Below are 19,934 nucleotides of genomic sequence, written 5' to 3' on the forward strand. Positions count from 1 at the left end.
CATGAAGCTGGTTGAGAGAATGCCAAGAGTGTGCAAAGCTGTCATCAAGGCAAAGGGTGGCTACTTTGAAAAATCTCAAATATATTTTTATTTGTTTAAAACTTTTTGGGTTACTACATGATTCCATAGTAATGTTGTCACTATTATTCTACAATGATGAAAATAGTAAAAAGAAAAGAAAAACCCTTGAATGAGAAGGTGTTTCCAAACTTTGGACTGGTACTATAGGAGTGACTGTGTCCAACACACCACCGTGTTATGTTGGGTACCTACTGACCAAAAAGGATGTTAATATATATTTTTCCACAATTACATATATTGCTAAAATAAAAAGGTTTAAAGAATTACAGGCAGGCACCACATACATTACAACAAGACAAAAAATGCTCACTCGAACAAGCCTAATGTCTTGTAAGGATAAAAGCAAAGCCTACTTTCATATTGAAAAGGTAGCGTAATGGGATAAGGTCTTAGTGTGGGGTGGGAAATGTAATACATTGCCTTGTATACATTCACATTATTGTGGGAGCAATAATTAAGCTGTTTGAGAAGATTTGAATCCTAATCCTGCCTATACATAGTTTAAAGTACAGTAGACCAACATAACTACTGTAGTAGGCCAAAGCGGTGTGCTGGAAAACCTTGGTAGAGCATGGGTCAAGTAGGCAGTGTGGTGCTCATGTGAATTCAGACCAATGCCTGCTTCTCAATTAAAACCTTGTTTTTGTGTTTAATAAGAGAAGGATACATCTGAGTCCCAAATAGCCTTTTTCTACTATTGACCAGGGCCCATGGTAATGCACTACAAAGGGAATACCGTGCCATTAAGGACACATCAACTGTTTAAGCTGTGAGACTCACCCATCATGATGTCCTTCATGACAGAGTGCAGCACCACCTCCTCAAAGATGTTCTCCACCAGGATGAAACGAGAAAAGTCCTCGAAGATCAGCTCCTGAAAACGAGGCAGCTCCTGGCCACCAGAGGAAAGAGTATGAGAACCGAGAACCCAAAGGAATCACTCACTCAGGAGAGACATGCAAAGAAATAACAACTTATCACAATGAATGACAAAGAGAATGCCATTGCATGGAAGTGTAATGTCAGTTTCACACAGTACATTGGGTGCGTTCGTAAATTCACTCCAATTTCAGAGCACTCTCTCCTGTGTGCCAGAGCACAGAATAACTGATGATTTTACGAATGCGCAGCACCCTTTGAATATGACCAGTGTCAGTAAAAATAATATATATGTTTAATTGTTGCCAGCAGCACAGTTACCAACACGCTAGGTAGCATGAAAACAGCCTAACCAGCTCTGCTAGTGCAAGTAAAATGGTCAGAGTGAGGTGTTCTCACATTTGTGTTTGGAAGTAGTTAGCCAACGTTAGCCAGTTAGCTTGGGTGCTTGACTGCTGTTGTGAGGTCAGAACACTCGGATCCACCCTACTCCTCGGACAGAGCGTCCAGTGTGCGCGCCGAGAGCGAAACACTATGAATCTACTAATGGACAATCTGACAACTCTGAATTTACAAAAACGCCCAGAGTGCACTCTAGCACTCCAGAGTGAATTTACAAACACACCCATAATGTATGAATTTGACCCAACAGTGTCAGTCTAGTCACACTGTCTAGTTTGACAGTGTGAGATGTGAACAGTGTTCCAACAGCCGGTATATAGCTGATAGACTTACAGAGGATATGGAGGGAGTGAGTTGCTTCAGCATGTAAGGGATGAAGATCTGAAGAAGAGCCTCTCTGAAGAACCTCTTCCGGACTGTGCTGCTGTCATAGTCAAATTTCTGAGGAGAGAGGGGGACAGAAACGAAAGTCAGAAGAAGTTGGGAATCACCACTAGAGTATATAGGGCATCACTGAGAAAGGCCTCAGAGCTAAAACGTCGACAAACAATCAACTAAATCCCCTCTTGGTTTCCTATAGTAGGATTTTCCATACTACAGGAAAATGAGAAAATGTGTGTAGTATCAATCCTATTTCCCCACCCTTCCTCTGCCCATCACTGTGCCATGACGGGCAGCCGGGCCAACCCTCTCCTGTGTCTTACCTTGATGACCCGGTCCTGGCAGCGTTGGATGTTCTTACAGAGCCCCTCTGGCCCCTGGTCCTCCAGACTTTGGTGGAGGATCTGCTCAAACGTGTACACTGCATCGTCCATTTGCTGCACAGACAAACATTTGTTTAGAATAGGGAATAGCTTTGTGGCAAGTTGGATAATATATATAGTAAACATAACAGCAACATTCACACAAGACACTTGCAGAATTTCCAAAAATCTAGCCAAGAAAATGTCCATAATTTTGTATATTCACCACAAGGGGGCACTATCTTCCCAACAATTCCTTCATAAGTGTAACGTTACAGAATATAATATCCTTCTACTGTATACTAGTGGAATACTGTCCAATACAACCCCTCCTTTCATTCTACACAAAGCATGCTCCAAACACTGACGGAAGATTTGAGCTACTGTACATCGAAATTATATACAGAATCTTGGATGCAAAGTTAAACGCTCCATTTTTTTAACACGCTACGACCTTGAGAAGTCTGACTCCCAGCAGCTTCTGGCCCCTACAAAGAGGGCAGACTACGTGTTTCACAATGGGGGACACGCTGGGTGGTGAACACATGGCTCCAGGATCGCGCTCCCTAAACCTACAGCCTGTCAATAGAGACCAGCCAGCCAATGACAGCCAACCATAGCCCCACCACTCGCTGACCAGAATGTGCTTGTTCTCCAACCACAACAATGAAGAACGCCCTGTAGATCTGAGGACCTCAGACAAAACAGCACAACCACCCACCACAGAGACCTGCAGACTGCATCCTTTCAGCACTCACCAGCAGGAAATCAAAAGGAGACAGTTGAGCACTTATTGAATCAGTACCATATTCTGAGGACTAGTTGTAAAATACTGTGTGTGTGATAACTCTATTAACCATCAGCTCATTGAAAAACGTATCAAAAACTTTGCGGCATGTAATAAGGTGTTGGGCGACAGACTAGTATCCTGTCCAGGTGATGTACTTGCACATCGAGATGCCCCACGTTACAGAAACATGCGATCACCTACTACCCTATGGGCCATTCTGGCTGTGGGACAAGGCTTCATAATGTGTAGGAGTAGTTTTACCTCTCTCATGAGGATCTGTGCTCTTTGGACAAACACAGAGGGGCTGGAGACATCAAACCTCTGCTGCAGGCCGTCCAGACTCAGGTCCTCTACTTTCTCATAGCAGCTCTGCATCTTCACTGGGTGGAACGCCAGCATAGATATCTTCTCCATGTGCTGAGGATGGGGGAAAATAAAAAGAGACACTGGGCATTGACCTACTATACTTACTATAGTCCCTACAGAACACACAATATGTCAAAAGGGTAGAATGATACAACTAGTCATTTCATACATGTCTGTATCCAAAATACAATTCAAATTGTAAAATCACTACATTGTTCTATGGAAACCTACAGTGTAAGCCGTGAACCTGAGATGCAGTTTCACTAGGCTTATAATCAGAAGCTGAGCCCTCTTACCTCTCCCACTTTCTCCTTGGTGGCGTCGTTCAGTGTGTTCTTGCTCAAGTCCACCAGCTCTCTGAAGAAGACGTCTCGGACCTGAGAGAAGCCTCGGCTGGTGGGCTCCATCAGGGCCTCCAGGATAGAGCTGATGTAGGGCTGGATACTGACTGTCAGCAGCTTCTCTGCCTTAGGCAGCACCACCGCTGTGATGGGGTGACAGAGTAGAGAGAATGTCAACAAAGAGTAGGCTAGATAACTTTATAAACTGGCACAAGTCCTACTGTGACGCACATGCTTTTCTCAAGATACGAGTCAGCCAAAGGAATTCAGCTCCTGTCCATGACCACAGAGCCATCGCTCTGACAGCAGGTTTGTCTGTCTGTCAGACTGTAATGGTAAGGCTTAGTCACCCTCATAACTGTGGAATGCTGCTAGTCTTCCTGCATTCCACTCGATGGACACGTGCTGTCACACAACATTAACCTGTCTAAGTGGGCTCTACTGAATCTGCATCGCTGCTATACAGATTGTATACAGATTGCACGCTTGAAACGTAAAGGTATTTTCTGATTGAGCCGACATATGCTGTGTTTAAAGTGAATGCAGTCTCCGCTAATGCGAAAACATTGCCTTTCAATTTCAAATCACGCTGAGCTTTCCACGTTACGGATTGAATCGAGCCATATGTGGCTGTGAAAATCACCTGTCAATCTGTTGGTAAATACCTGTGGACTCACAGGTAAACATGCAGACCAGACATGGAAGACTATGATTCACTGGAATTGACCAGTTACTGATGGGGTTCCAAGTTGCCCTTATTGGGGCAGAGATGTAGGATGAGTTTACAAAATTCATGACTTAATTGTTTTTCCGTATGCATATCATTGCATGTCTGTATGTCTTGTGTTATTATTTGTTTATAAATGTTTGCAAAATTGTGTCTGCTCTTCTCCCAGCCATAGGGAAGAGATGTCTGGGTGGGAGGGTGGGTAGGGTTGTGGCTGAGAAGGTAGATGAGAAGTTGGGTGGGGTTGTGGGTAGCATGAAAAGAAAATTCCTGTATTATAAATTACTGGGTAACTATCTTTTGTTACAGTGCAGGAATGATTATAAAAACGTCCCCCCCCCCACACACACACACACACACACGAGGTGGAAGGCAAAACTGACCTTGGGTCAGTTTCTAGGACTAGGGTCAACTTCATTCTACTGTGGAGGGCCTCATAAATATAAACATCCTCTTAAATATATGTGTGATATTTCATTATTTTGATAGAGATAGGACAAGGACAATGAAAAGGGGAGAAGAGTCGTCCACAGAACTAAAAGCCAAGGTCACCGAGGGCTCACCTTTGATTTTGTTGGCGACGTGCTCCTTGGAGGTGATGATCTGGTCCATGTCTGTGCGTATGGAGGCCTCTAGAGGGGGGCGTCGCGCCTCACAGCTCTGCACCACAGCCTCGTACTGGGCCTGGGCCTGCTTCACCACCAGACCATACACCGCATCACAGACCTGCATGGGGACACACAAGAAGAAAACTTTGAGCCATTCTCCTTGCAGTCAAAATAAATTCATCTCCTGCCTTGATCCCAGCCCTTCTGAAAGACACACAAACAGGTTGGAGAAGAGGACACCCATCGTGTCATACAGCGCAGGGGAACAGAGACTCATGTCAAAACAGGAAACAGAAGCTAAGGGGTAAGACATTTTCCCAAGCTATGCTTGCTTGGTAATAATTTATAAAGGTGTACTTGGACTGTTGGGTGAGAGATGGGACTTACTAGCATCCAGTTCCTCTGCCTGTCGTGCATTTTGCCTTTGAGTCGAGGGGAGATCAGATCCCTGAGCTCAGGGAGAAGAGTCTCCATCACCAGGTTGGCCAGAATCTAAAGGAGGGATATACAGCACATACAGAGGTGGATTCACATGTTACAGATGACAACTAGAAAGGGCCATTTCCTTGAAGCTTGCTTCAGCTGTCCAAAAGTATTTGTATGAGACCCAACAGCTATATTTCCATAGTGATACGAAATTCTTAGTCTTATTCACCAGAATGTGGGTGCTCTGCTCTGCACGCGCCACAATTTGTATGAGCTACAGTCAGAGCCCTGGCCTGGTCAGAAAAATAACATCAGCATGACACAGCAACCCCAGAGTGAACAGCAACAGGAAGAGTACAGGGATGAATCCCAAATGGTATCCTATACCCTATATAGTGCACCACTTTTGACCAAGGCCCATAGCGTACTACATAGGGAATAGTGTATCATTAGGGATGCACAGTCCAGCTACGAGTTGATAATGTCACTATGGTCACTGCCCTGGTGACACAATCCTGTAGGCATGAACTCACTGGGCCCTGACCCTCTGTTGGACTGCAGAATGGGAGGCAGACAGGGCAGAGAGTGGTGTCACTGTGTGTGTTCGCACTATAACCAAACAGTGGAATTCATTCATAGCACCCTATAACAACACCAGTGAGACACATCCAGATCAGACCAGCACGTGACACAGACTGTCATTTGCTGTGGCATTGCTGACCTGTGAGGGGATCCCACACATCATCTCCCAGGTGCCATACTGCCCGTGGGCTTGGCGGTAGAGCCTCACTGCGTCTGTGAAGGCCGGAGTCTGCACCTGGCTCTCCTCTGATAAACCTATGGGATAACCACAGAGGAGCAGTGTTGTTAGTGGATGAGAAACAACATAGTAAGGGTTGATTTTAATGCTTTCTAAATTCACAATGTACAAGTTTATCATTTAAATCACAACAACCTCAGAGAAAATACTGGTTACACTTTCCACAAAGTATATAGAAAAATGCTTTCTAAAATATTTTTGTGGCTAAAACATGCTTAAAAAAGGAGTTCCATTCCTAGTTTGTTGCACTTTGCCCAGAAAGAGAAGTGTATGTAGACCAAGGGTCACAGTCTTAATCTGGACAGCAGAGTAAGAGGCTATTCCTTAAAAGGAAACAGAGCCTAATACAGTGAGATTGCAGAGTGACCACACACACAGAACAGGTCACCCTCTAGTGGCAGCAGGGACTAGCCTGGCGTTATTTATCAGAGCATTGCCATGGCAACCCAGGGAGAATCCACAGTAACCATTTTAGAGGAAGTAATAACTTTTGTCTTCCCTAAAATTCGCCCAATCATTCCCGAATACTGAAATAGCAACAACCCGCAATGGCTTAATGATTGTGAAACAGCTTCTATCACCAGGCCATCAGACTGTTGAACAGCCATGACTAGCCGGCTACCTGCCCGGTACACTGCACCTTGAAACTAATTCCCCATGTACAGTATATAGTCTGAAGGCTGGTCACCTCATATTCTGATTATATACAGTTAACTCACTGTATATACTGCAAATTCGGAACATATTCAAACGTCTTGACTTTTTCCACATTTTGTTACGTTATAGCCTTATTCTAAAATGTATTGAAATCCACCCCCCCTCATCAAAACTACACACAACACCCCATAATGACAAATCAAAAACCGGGATTGATTTTTTTGCTAAAAATAAATAACTTATTTACATAAGTATTCAGAACCTTTGCTACAGGTTCACCTTCCAACAGGACAATGACCCTAAGCACACAGCCAAGACAACGCAGGAGTGGCTTTGGGACAAGTCTCTGAATGTCCTTGAGTGGCCCAGCCAGAGCCTGGACTTGAACCCGATCAAACATCTCTGGAGAGATCTGACAATAGCTGTGCAGCAACACTCCCCATCCAACCTGATAGAGCTTGAGAGGATCTGCAGAGAAGAATGGGAGAAACTCCCCAAATACAGGTGTGCCAAGCATGTAGCATCTTACCCGAAGACTCAAGGCTGTAATCGCTGCCAAAAGGTGCTTCAACAAAGTATAGAGTAAAGGGTCTGAATACTTATGTAAATGTGATGTTTATTTTTAATACATTTGTAAACATTTCTAAAAAACAGTTTTTTGTGGTATTGTGTGTAGATTGAGGGGGAAAAAAAACGACTTCATCCATTTTAGAACAAGGCTGTAATGTAACAAAATGTGTTAAAGTCAAAGGGTCTGAATACACAGTATATACACACACTTTATTCTCCACATAGCTCATTCTATTGCACGGTTGGAGCTAGTAACATAAGCATTTTGCTGCACCTGTCATAACACCTGCAAATCTGTGTAGACAACAAATAAACTGATTTGACATTTGTTTGGTAAGGTACTGTTTTCTTTCCACCATCAAGTCAGTTATGGTGAAAGCTTCTCTTGAGGCAGAATCATACCACCTGCTCCCCCTAATGGATAGAGTTCAAATCACACCACCTGCTGAGATTCTCCACCTCTTCTGAAAGCATCAAAATGAAGAATTTATGAACGCATCCAGCTGTGTTTGGAATCAAGATTTAGAATGGCATGCACAGGCTCTCCATCCAAACAACTCTACAGGAGGCCCCTAGAGAGCTACCCTGTGTTATGATAAAAATGGGAGAATTTAGAAATGAATTCAATGCGATTCTGTGTGTGTGTGGACTCCAGCTATGACAAAGGAAGGAAGTGAATGTGTGCAGGGCAGGGTGGGGCTGTGTGTGTGAGAGGCCTGGGAGCGTTATGAGGGGGGTAGATAATCTACCAGAGCACATTGCTACAGGCAGGAAGTCCACAGGCCCAGACCCCCCCTTTCTCTCTCCGAGTGAGTGAGAGAGAGAGTGGGGGAGGAGAGAGGGAGTGGGAGAGAGAGAGTGGGGGGGGAGAGAGAGAGTGGGGAGGAGGAGGAGGAGTGGTGAGGAGGAGGAGGAGTGAGTGGGAGGAGGAGGAGGAGTGGGAGGAGGAGTGAGTGAGTGAGTGAGTGAGTGAGTGAGGAGTTTAAGGGTGGGGCCAGGCCATTTATTTTGGCACTGCCTCAAGGAGAAATTTCTTCAAGGGCCCCCAAAAAAGCTAAACTAGACAAAGTCTAGCCTGTGCTGAAATCCCAGTACTGTATATTAATGAATGTGTGTATGTACATGGTCATCTGCCAACCATACACCAGTTCTTTGTCAATAAAAAGTGATTAAAATCATTTGTCAAAACACATTTGTGCGAATTGACGACACTAGATGACTAAATAGACCCAGAAAAAACGATAAATGTTTTTTTCTCCCATTTCAGTTGACTAAAATGAGACTACACAAAATTGTGTGTGACTAAAATCTGACTAATAAGTGGACTGGACAAGAGTTTTACGAAATTGATAACTTTTAAGTGATAAGCTAATATTAGCAGATCAGATGGGCAGCGCAAGCGATGAGTGTTGGATGACCAATGATGTGTACAGTCATGACCAAAAGTTGAGAATGACTAATATAAATTTTCACAACGTCTGCTGCATCAGTTTGTATGATGGCAATTTGCATATACTCCAGAATGTTATAAAGAGTGATCAGATGAATTGCAATTAATTGCAAAGTCCCTCTTCGCCATGCAAATGAACTGAATCGCACAAAAACATTTCCACTGCATTTCAGCCCTGCCACAAAAGGACCAGCTGACATCATGTCAGTGATTCTCTCGTTACCACAGATGTGAGTGTTGACGAGGACAAGGCCGGAGATCACTCTGTCATGCTGATTGAGTTCGAATAACAGACTGGAAGATTCAAAAGGAGGGTGGTGCTTGGAATCATTGTTCTTCCTCTGTCAACCATGGTTACCTGCAAGGAAACACATGCCATCATCATTGCTTTGCACAAAAAGGGCTTCACAGGCAAGGATATTGCTGCCAGTAAGATTGAACCGATAAATGGTTGATTTAGGTGCTCAAGAACTTCAAGGAGAGCGGTTCAATTGTTGTGAAGAGGGCTTCAGGGCGCCCAAGAAAGTCCAGCAAGCGCCAGGACCGTCTCCTAAAGTTGATTCAGCTGTGGGATCGGGGCACCACCAGTACAGAGCTTGCTCAGGAATGGCAGCAGGCAGGTGTGAGTGTATCTGCACACTGAGGCAAAGACTGAGGATGGCCTGGAGTCAAGAAGGGCCGCAAAGAAGTCACTTCTCTCCAGGAAAAACATCAGGGACAGACTGATATTCTGCAAAAGGTACAGGGATTGGACTGCTGAGGACTGGGGTAAAGTAATTTTCTCTGATGAATCCCCTTTCCGATTGTTAGGGGCATCTGGAAAAAAGCTTGTCCGGAGAAGACAAGGTGAGCGCTACCATCAGTCCTGTGTCATGCCAACAGTAAAGCATCCTGAGACCATTCATGTGTGGGGTTGCTTCTCAGCCAAGGGAGTGGGCTCACTCACAATTTTGCCTAAGAACACAGCCATGAATAAAGAATGGTACCAACACATCCTTCAAGAGCAACTTCTCCCAATCATCCAGGAACAGTTTGGTGACGAACAATGCCTTTTCCAGCATGATGGAGCACCTTGCCATAAGGCAAAAGTGATAACTAAGTGGCTCGGGGAACAAAACATCGATATTTTGGGTCCATGGCCAGGAAACTCCCCAGACCTTAATCCCATTGAGAACTTGTGGTACATCCTCAAGAGGCGGGTGGACAAACAAAAACCCACAAATTCTGATAAACTACAAGCATGGGTTACGTAAGAATGGGCTGCCATCAGTCAGGATGTGGCCCAGAAGTTAATTGACAGCATGCCAGGGCGGATTGCAGAGACTTGAAAAAGAAGGGTCAACACTGCAAATATTGACTCTTTGCATCAACTTCATGTAATTGTCAATAAAAGCCTTTGACACTTATGAAATGCTTGTAATTATACTTCTGTATTCCATAGTAACATCTGACAAAAATATCTAAAGACACTGAGGCAGCAGACTGTGAAAATTAATGTGTCGTTCTCAAAACCTTTGGCCACGACTGTATACAGTGCCGTCGGATAGTATTCAGACCCCTGGACTTCTTCCACATTTTGTTACGTTACAGCCTTATTCTAAAAATGTATTTTTAAAAATTACATACTCAGCAACCTACACATAATACCCCATAATGACAAAGCAAATTCTTGTTGAAATTTTTGCAAATGTATTGGAAAAAAAACAAAAAACAAAACAAAAAAACAGAATACCTTATTTACATAAGTATTCAGAACCTTTGCTACAGGTTCACCTTCCAACAGGACAACGACCCTAAGCACACAGCCAAGACAACGCAGGAGTGGCCCAGTCAGAGCCCGATCGAACATCTCTGGAGAGACCTGAAAATAGCTGTGCAGCCGACGCTCCCCATTCAACATGACAGCGCTTGAGAGGATCTGCAGAGAAGAACGGGAAAGAACTCCCCAAATACAGGTGTGCCAAGCTTGTAGCGTCATACCCAAGAAGAATAGATGCTGTAGTCGCTGCCAGAAGGTGCTTTAACAAAGTAAAGGGTCTGAAATATTTCCACAAAACTATTTTTGCTTTACCATTATGGGGTATTGTGTGTAGATTGATGAGGGGAAAAAAACTATTTTATACATTTTTGAATAAGGCTGTAACGTAACAATATGTGGAAAAGGTCAAGGGGTCTGAATACTATCTGAAGGCACTGTAAACCATGACTGACAGGGGGCATTGTATTGAAACCCCTGCACAGCCATCTTGACACCTCCTCCATTGTAAGATTTGGAATCTATAGAAACGTATTAATGTCTACATTCGTTTTTTGACACATTTATTCTATGACAGACACCTAATGCATACTTTAAAATGATATTTTGTGAACTAAACCTCAAAAATTAACATTTCTTAAAGTATTTTTTTTGCTGCTAATGTTAGTCTCCATTACAACAAACAAAAATACATGCAATTTTGTCCTTTAAACATTGACTTGAAATATTGTAGAATGCCATTCATACCTATGGAGGACTGGTCCTACTGGGGAGTACCAATACAGCCGACTGGTGGCTTTGAGTTAATGTGGACCCAGTGACTCAGACTTGAGCACTTGGATCAGGACTGGAGCACTGGGACTCAGACTTTAGCCATAGGGTCTTGCGACTCGAGCACAGGGGACTTGGGGCTCTAGGTTTAGTGACTTGACTACATCACTGGGCGAAAGTCAATAGCTCCAGTTCTACTTTGGACACCAATGTGGCTGCAGGGTCTGATAACAATGACATCGCTGCAACACATACTACTTTTATACATGTCATATTTCTGCTATTATGAAGAGAATAGGACAAATATTTTGGTAGGACAAGGCTAACACACACACACACACACACACACATACACATACGGAAGTAAGTGATTTGTTTACTATAGGTTACTGAGGCAATACAAATGTGGTGTGACTACAATTAAAGGGTATTTAGTCGACTAAAATGGCTCACTTTGTAACTAGACCAAGTCATTATTCAAAATGACAACGTGACTATGACTTAATATTTTAGACAAAATGACTAAGAGTAGACTAAATAATAAAAAAGTGCCAAAATGAACACTGCCATACAGAGCCATTCACACACACACACACACACTACCCAAGCCTGGGTCACAGCTGGGGCATGTTAGCTAGTAGGGGTATGTCCTTATCAGGAACTGGTCAGGCTATTTCCTTTCAGATTTAAAATAGTCTGCATTGTTGTCAGAGGGACCAGCTCCAGAGCAGACACGTGTACGTACGAGTATTTCAGATTCAAATAAGCTTTATTAGCATGAATGACAAATCCACTGCTGCTAAAGCGAAGTGATAACAGTAAAAAAATAAAAATAAAAAAATTAAAAAAATTATAATACCATTGAAGAGCCAGAGAGGAGGGGCGGCCCAGCCGAGGAAATTAATTGCCACCACATACCAGAGTTTGCTGAGCCTGCAGTCTAAACACGAAGCTATGCTGCCAGCAGTACGACACATTGTCTGTCCACTCAGGGCCTGGCTACATGAACACTTGGTGTGCATCCCAAATGGAAGCCTATTAACTATATAGTGTACTACTTTTGACCAGGGACTACATTTGTACTATATAGGGAATAGGGTGCCATTTGGCAATTTTCCTGAAACCTCTCCTCGGGGACCCCCAGGCGTTTCACGTTTGTTGTATCCCTAAACTAGCTAATATGATTCCCCTCGTCAACGGCTTGATGATTAGTTGAAATCAGGTGTGCTAACTCTGGAATAGTTAAAATGCATGGAACGGCTTGGGGTTCCCGAAGAGCGGTTTGAGAACCCCTGACATACGGGCTGTGCATGCTACAGACTGGTTCCATAACATTGTGGTCCACCTCTTTATGATGGTGGATCAGACAGGAGCTTCTACACATTGTATACATTTAGTGATGTGCTGTGTATAGGCTGGTCTGTGCCTTGGGTCATAAGGCAAAAAAAAAAAAAAGAATGTAACCTTTATTTAACTAGGCAAGTCAGTTAAGAACAAATTCGTATTTACAATGACAGCCTGCCGGGGAACAGTGGGTTAAACTGCCTTGTTCAGGGGCAGAACGACAGATTTTACCTTGTCAGCTCAAGGATGATTCGATCCAGCAACCTTTCAGTTCCTGGCCCAATGCTCTAACCACAAGGCTACCTACCGTTGTTATAAGGAGTAGCGGTCAATAACTACCGGTAATTTACCAAAGTTACCGGAATCTTCAGTCATTTTGGAAAATATATCGTAACTTTGGTCATTTATACTTGAAGAACTTCAAAAATCTATACATCTGTGTCCATATGTCCAGGAGTTTAGTACATAGACCATATAGTTCCAGAAAATAGTGTAATAAAAAATAAAAAAAAGCATCTAATAAACAGCATTATTTCTCATTTCCTCTGAAACTCTTCCAACTATTGACTTTTTTCCCAAAACTGCCACCAGTTTGACACCAAAAATATTTTTTGTGTAAGTGTTTAAAAAATGTAAGGATATTTCATGCTGAAAGCCTCATATTAAACACCAAATGGTATGCACTAAGTGGGTTTATATTTAGGATCATGTTTTACAGATTTGTCATTACATGTTTTATTCTAAAATCTATTTTACCAGAGGGCCAGGATCATTAGACACCTGTTAGAATCTGAAGTACCCAAAAGGGCCACTAGATGTTTTGTGACGGATTACACAAAATCCTTGAAAGATACCAAAACTCTGGTAGTTCTCAGGTAAACTTCTAAAGTTTCCAGTAATATACCCTCCTTTTGCAACCCTAATAAAGAGATCACAGTACTTGAAGTGCTAATCCTTAAAACGACTGAAAAGCAGATGGATAGTCAAACCCTAAACCAGGGTTCCCCTAACTTGGTCCTCAGGACCCCAAGGGGTGCACAATATGGTTTTTGCCATAGCACTACACAGCTTACTCAAAAGAATAAACACACCTAACCATCAAGCTTTGATCATTTGAATCAGCTGTGTAGTGATAGGGCTCCCGAGTGGTGCAGCGGTCTAAGGCACTGCATCTCAGTGCATCTACAGTCCCTGGTACGAATCCAGGCTGTATCACAGCCGTCCGTGATTGGAAGTCCCATAGGGCAGCGCACAATTGGCCCAGCGTTGTCCAGGTTTGGCTGGGGTAGGCCGTCATTGTAAATAAGAATTTGTTCTTAACCGACTTGCCTAGTTAATTAAAAAGGTTAAATAACAAATAAACAAAACGAGCACAGGGAAGGATTGCCTCACTAAACACTTCCGGTTCACATTCTGTGATGGTTTAATTGGAGTCGTTATGTGACTTAATTGAGTCGTCTCCTGTTGTATAGTAGACATGCTAAGTACTGCTGACAGTATCTGGGAGTTAGAGGACAGTTTGTTTTGTGACATAACAAGTAAGTGTCTGCAGGGAATTTAGCATGAGCTGGCCACATGTTCAATGTTGAGAGGGAGAAAGCATGAAGGAAGGCCCCAGGCAAGAGGCAGCTGTCATTCTTGGGATTCTCTACAGACAAGACTGTTTCTTTTCTAATCTGATTTATTCCTCAATGAAAGATAACTCTCTGGTGGCCACGTAGAGGCTAAAGAGACTGGAGTACAGTACAGCTATTTCTTTTTCTGAGTTCAGGGAGCATAGATCTCATCCCAAAACACTGTCCTCACATTCACCCTGCTAAAAATAAAAAACCTCCAAAAGTATTCCTGGTCTACTCATAATACATGTATATAAAAACATGACACACTGCAATTAAAGTAAAATGTTGGTCTGCACACAATAACTAAAACAACAGGCCCTGTGCAGACAGAATCAGCAGATATCATTTCCTTCCTGTCAATGATGAAACTGTTGGACCCAAGTTTACATGACGCCAGTTCTAAAACTTAAATATATGGAGGAAAGTAAACACAGTCTCCAGAGACAGTCTCAGAGACAGTCTCCTCTGTCGCTATGGGGACATAGTCTATCCCAGACTCCAAATCTGTCCAATACCAGCCTGGTCCCAGATCTGGTGGTGCTGCCATTGTCAAACCATGACAGGGAGTTGGTATGATAGCACAAACAGACTGGGACGCAGGCTATTCCAATGCAACATTCACCCGAGTTTCTGTCTGCTTGGACATTATAACTAACTGGATGTTACTACAGATGTCAATGCTCAAGTGCTGTGGCTGCTAATTATACTGTAGATCAGGGGTGTCAAACTCATTCCATGAAGGGCCTAGTGTCTGCTGGTTTTTGTTTTTTCCTTTCAATTAAGACAGACAACCAGGTGAGGGGAGTTCCTTACTATTAGTGACCTTAATTCAACAATCAAGTACAAGGGAGGAGCGAAAACCCGCAGACTCTCAGTGGAATGAGTTTGACACATGCTGTAGAGGAATCTTATTATTCATTTAACCTTTATTTAACCAGGTAGGCTAGTTGAGAACAAGTTCTCATTTACAACTGCGACCTGGCCAAGATAAAGCATAGCAATTCGACACATACAACAACAGAGTTACACATGGAATAAACAAAACATAGTCAATAATACAGTTGAAAAAAATTAAAAAGTCTATATACAGTGAGTGCAAATGAGGTAAGTTAAGGCAATAAATAGGCCATGGTGGCGAAGTAATTACAATATAGCAATTAAACACTGGAATGGTAGATGTGCAGAAGATGAATGTGCAAGTAGAGATACTGGGGTGCAATGGAGCAAGATAAATAAATAAATAAAATACAGTATGGGGATGAGGTAGGTAGATAGATGGGCCATTTACAGATGGGCTGTGTACAGGTGCAGTGATCTGTGAGCTGCTCTGACAGCTGGTGCTTAAAGCTAGTGAGGGAGATATGAGTCTCCAGCTTCAGAGATTTTTGCAGTTCGTTCCAGTCATTGGCAGCAGAGAACTGGAAGGAAAGACGACCAAAGGAGGAATTGGCTTTGGGGGAATTGGCTGGAGCGCGTGCGACGAGTGGGTGCTGCTATGGTGACCAGTGAGCTGAGATAAGGAAGGGCTTTACCTAGCAGAGACTTGTAGATAACCTGTAGCCAGTGGGTTTGGCGACGAGTATGAAGCGAGGGCCAACCAACAAGAGCGTACAGGTCGCAATGGTGGGTAGTGTATGGGGCTTTGGTGACAAAACGGATGGCACTGTGATAGACTGCATCCAGTTTGTTGAGTAGAGTGTTGGAGGCCATTTTATAGATGACATCACCGAAGTCGAGGATCGGTAGGATGGTCAGTTTTACGAGGATATGTTTGGCAGCATGAGTGAAGGATGCTTTGTTGCGATATAGGAAGCCGATTCTAGATTTAATTTTGGATTGGAGATGCTTAATGTGAAAATGAAGCCAAAAATCATAGAACTATGTACAAACTATGTAGCTATACGTCAGTCTCTGCCAGCATAGTTGCTGTGCAGCTCTACAGAGCCAACATGGGTGGCCCAATTCAAAACACTATCAATAAGTCCCTAGGAGAATAGTTAACAGTCATTTCTCCATTGGATCAATGTACTTGATTGTAAACCTACTATGCTCTTATATTTGACACAGACAGGTATGGAGACATAACACTTCTACCACTGTTGATCAATCTACATTTCTGCAGATAGGCTGTTGCATGAGAAACATGATGGGACCCATCAAGAGACTGAGGCTGGTGGGAGGACAACACAGCCTGGGTTTGGCTAGGAGATGGTCAGCTGGAAGCCATAATTCCTGGGTTCAGACATAATCACTTCATCAGCAGTCAGTTCAGTGTATACTTCACTGCTACACTCCACTGCTCAAATCTCTCTCCCTGTTTGAGTTATATCTAGTCTGGTATTAGTGAGCAGACCTGGGTTCAAATGCTATTTGAAGTCTTTCAAATACTTGAGCCAGTGTTTCACCTATATTCATTAAGCATTGGTGGCCCACCGCTGCTAAATTGTTTGCACCGCTGCAATTTTTTACAAATAAATAAATATATTATATTTTTAAATATGTTTCTGTCAAGACACACTTAAATGATTAGTCGTTGGCTCAATGACTGGAAGTCTATGGGAACAGCTAACATGTAATTATGCTACCGCTAGTAGCAATGCACTACTGTGAATGGGGCTCTAAATCAACAACTTTGCTATACATATCAAAACTCTGAAGTCATTGATTCTAGCCAAGTGTGCTCTTGCCTTCATGTATTACTCAATAACTGCCTCACCATAACACCTCGGGACCAAGGCTGGGAACTAAATAATGTAGACACTTCTGTCACTCACTGTGTTTGAACACGGCAATTAAGTTCCTTCAAACATTCCACAGAACCATAAAAATGGACACTTGTGTTTCAATATGGGCACAACCACAGAATAAAATAGACCACAGAATGAATGACAGGATCTTCTCTATGGGTAATGCAGTGTGTCTGGGCTTGAATGTTTGTGTTGGTTTGACAGGAATACGCACCATCATTGGCATGTCTTACACAGTCCTGAAAGACTGCATGCCACTTCTGCTGTTCTTTCTCCGTTACCACACAGAAGTAGTAGTGGCGGGCGTACGGGTGCCACAGGATCAGAGGGAACTGGGTGGCACACTTCAGGAAGGGAGAGTTACCCACTTTAGCCTTTACACCTGGAACACACAATCACCTTTATGCACCAAGTACATTTACATGTAACAGGAATTTTGATATGGTGAAATGGTGTTGACAATGCTTCACAATAAACCAAATATGCAGACGTAATAATTTACAGTCTATACAACACTGCATCAAACAGTCCTGCACCAGTAGGGAAGTGATCCTTTCTGCACATGTTGTGAACCATCCAGTAGCACAAAAACAGCCCTTAAGAAACAGGAACATGCCCACATTACATCAAATAACAGTGAGCTGTTCATAATAAGTGCAATAGGAGGTCTCCGTTCCTCTTTAAAATGATGACATATGACATTTATGGGAGGAGTCTTAACATATGTAGGTTGGCATTTATTGTCCTGAATCTTGCCCTGGAGGCAGCTCTGCAGTGTTCACTAGCTGGCACAGCCACAGTCTGATGTTAACCCTAACCACACTGCTAACCCTAATTAAGACCAAAAAGCTAATGTTTGTTTTCATGATAGGCAATTTTGACTTCTCAGCTGGCCGATCTAGCAGAAATCGCTCAGTTTTGGTGCCAGGGCAAGATTCATGACAGTAAACGTTAACCTGCATAACATGTGCCTCACCCCCATCGCTGGTTCTCAGTCCTAACATGTTCTCACCAGGCAGGCTGTTGTTGAGCAGCTCCAGGTACTGATCCATTGAAGTCAGCACTTTATACCCAGCACAGTTGATGTTTCCCTTGGGGTGAAGCCCTCTCTCATGAGACTGAGGGGGAACACAAGGACAAGGCAGATTTAACGCTCTATTGCATCTTTATCCCCAAACGTGAAACTTGTTGACAATATGACATTTATGAGAATGAGCCTTGCAGATATAATACACATCTAGAACTCCATGTACACTACAGGGATTTACACATTTTATTAGCCAATTCACTAATACTGACAAATGCACCATCTTAATGTTAAACTGAGCTAAGGTGTGTGTGTGTGTGTGGTGGGGGGGGGGGGGGGGGGGGACATTTGAATGAAATCTTCCCTTACCGCTTTGTTGTCATAGTAGTTGATAGTGTAGGAGTCAGGAACGAAGAGAAAGTGGTTTCTCCATTTATTGTTCTCCTCCAGAAACTGGAACAGAGCTCCAGAGAAGATGGATCTATTCTCCAGAGGAACCTGAGTGGGCCAGACAGGGAAGTCTGTAAAAACCTTCTGATGACTGGCATCTAGGGACATCACCTCTTTGGTGGACTGGTCCAACTTCATGGACCAAGGACTGGCCTACAATTTAAAGCCTTGGAGTTCCTCTTGAAACATCAGGCATACTTACTACATTGCCATGTGGTGCTACTGTGTGATGTCTCAAATGTAGTCTAGACACGGTAGTGTTGATTAATTTATCCAATCATTTGCCCATCAAGACAGTATTGTTGTTCTCAGGAAAACACCCGACATTTCTCAAAAACCTCACTGACAATAAAACTGCAATCTCTTACACAGCCTCATGTAGTTAGCATTGTCAGTGCAGCTGTAGTGACAGACAGAATGTAGCTAACTGTTTCTCTTTACAAGAGTGTTACAGGCCTTTAAAAACAGGGCAACAGGCTTAACACTGGACCCTCAGGAGAACCCTAATAAAAGAGTTAGACTAGGGGCTCGATTCAAACCGTAGCGCTAATGTTCAGCATTAATGTGCTTACAGACTGGCTGCAGTAAGCATCAAAAGGTCTGGGAGTAGGCCGGCAGGTGGAAAACGCAAGAGGCGGCAAAATTTTAAATTAGCTGAAGTCTTGAACATGCGCAACACATGGTTGACCAATTTTTTTATGACAACATTCGAGCTGACAACCCGGGACCGCTGGTCTCTACACACGGTAGGCAAATATTATTGTGGTTCGACTGCCATTTACAGTGGCCCATGTGCAAATCGCCTTTATAGAGCGGTTCAAATGTAAAGGTAATGACCAATTGAGCCGACATGACAACGTTTACGGTGAATGCAGTCTCTGCTAAGGCGGGAACATTGCCTTTAAAATGTAAATTGTGCTACAAAGCAGATCTTCAGCACTACGGATTTAAATCGAGCCCTAGGGTCCTCTGTAGTGACGTCACTCGCCCTAAAGTCAAATGTGGCGGTGGCTCAAGAAGTTGACTTGATACCTCAGGGAGAGTGGCATCACACCATGGCAACTTTTACTTCACATCTGTTACACAGAGATGGAAATCTCTCAATGTTCCTTGAATGATTCTCTGTAGCCTAGCACAGAACTCTAAACTACTGTTTACTCCTCTGGCTTAAGTGGGAGTGGCAAGGACTTCTCATGCTGTAGCTACTATTATATCTGAACACACTTCAATCTTCAGAACAAAGTGAGTGTAAATCTGTTTTATATCTGTTCTGTACCACTCAGATCAATTTGATATAGTGAGGCGAGTTTCTTCAGGTTCAACATAATGTGGGCAAAGTGTTCCAAAATGTCAGCACTTC

At 43.2% G+C, this 19,934-nt stretch overlaps 1 protein-coding gene across 2 annotated transcripts in view; it reads right to left on the reverse strand.

The window, feature by feature from the left end:
- LOC106580628 (protein Niban 2) overlaps positions 1–19,934 on the reverse strand; it is a 46,637-nt gene that overhangs the window by 13,434 nt on the left and 13,269 nt on the right. The window contains exons 3-13 of one of the 2 annotated variants that reach the window (XM_082966426.1): positions 18,494–18,622; positions 18,074–18,215; positions 17,312–17,479; positions 6,085–6,200; positions 5,325–5,429; positions 4,893–5,055; positions 3,558–3,745; positions 3,157–3,312; positions 2,067–2,180; positions 1,696–1,803; positions 862–973 (exon numbers count right to left, since the gene is read on the reverse strand). In XM_082966426.1, the coding sequence (XP_082822552.1) occupies positions 862–973; positions 1,696–1,803; positions 2,067–2,180; positions 3,157–3,312; positions 3,558–3,745; positions 4,893–5,055; positions 5,325–5,429; positions 6,085–6,200; positions 17,312–17,479; positions 18,074–18,215; positions 18,494–18,622 (1,501 nt within the window). The remainder of the gene's footprint in view (positions 1–861; positions 974–1,695; positions 1,804–2,066; positions 2,181–3,156; positions 3,313–3,557; positions 3,746–4,892; positions 5,056–5,324; positions 5,430–6,084; positions 6,201–17,311; positions 17,480–18,073; positions 18,216–18,493; positions 18,623–19,934) is intronic. The other variant, XM_082966427.1, reaches the window with a different exon arrangement.

The sequence above is a fragment of the Salmo salar genome, chromosome 20 (assembly GCF_965601325.2).
Source record: "Salmo salar chromosome 20, fSalSal1, whole genome shotgun sequence".
Taxonomy (NCBI): Eukaryota; Metazoa; Chordata; class Actinopteri; order Salmoniformes; family Salmonidae; genus Salmo; species Salmo salar.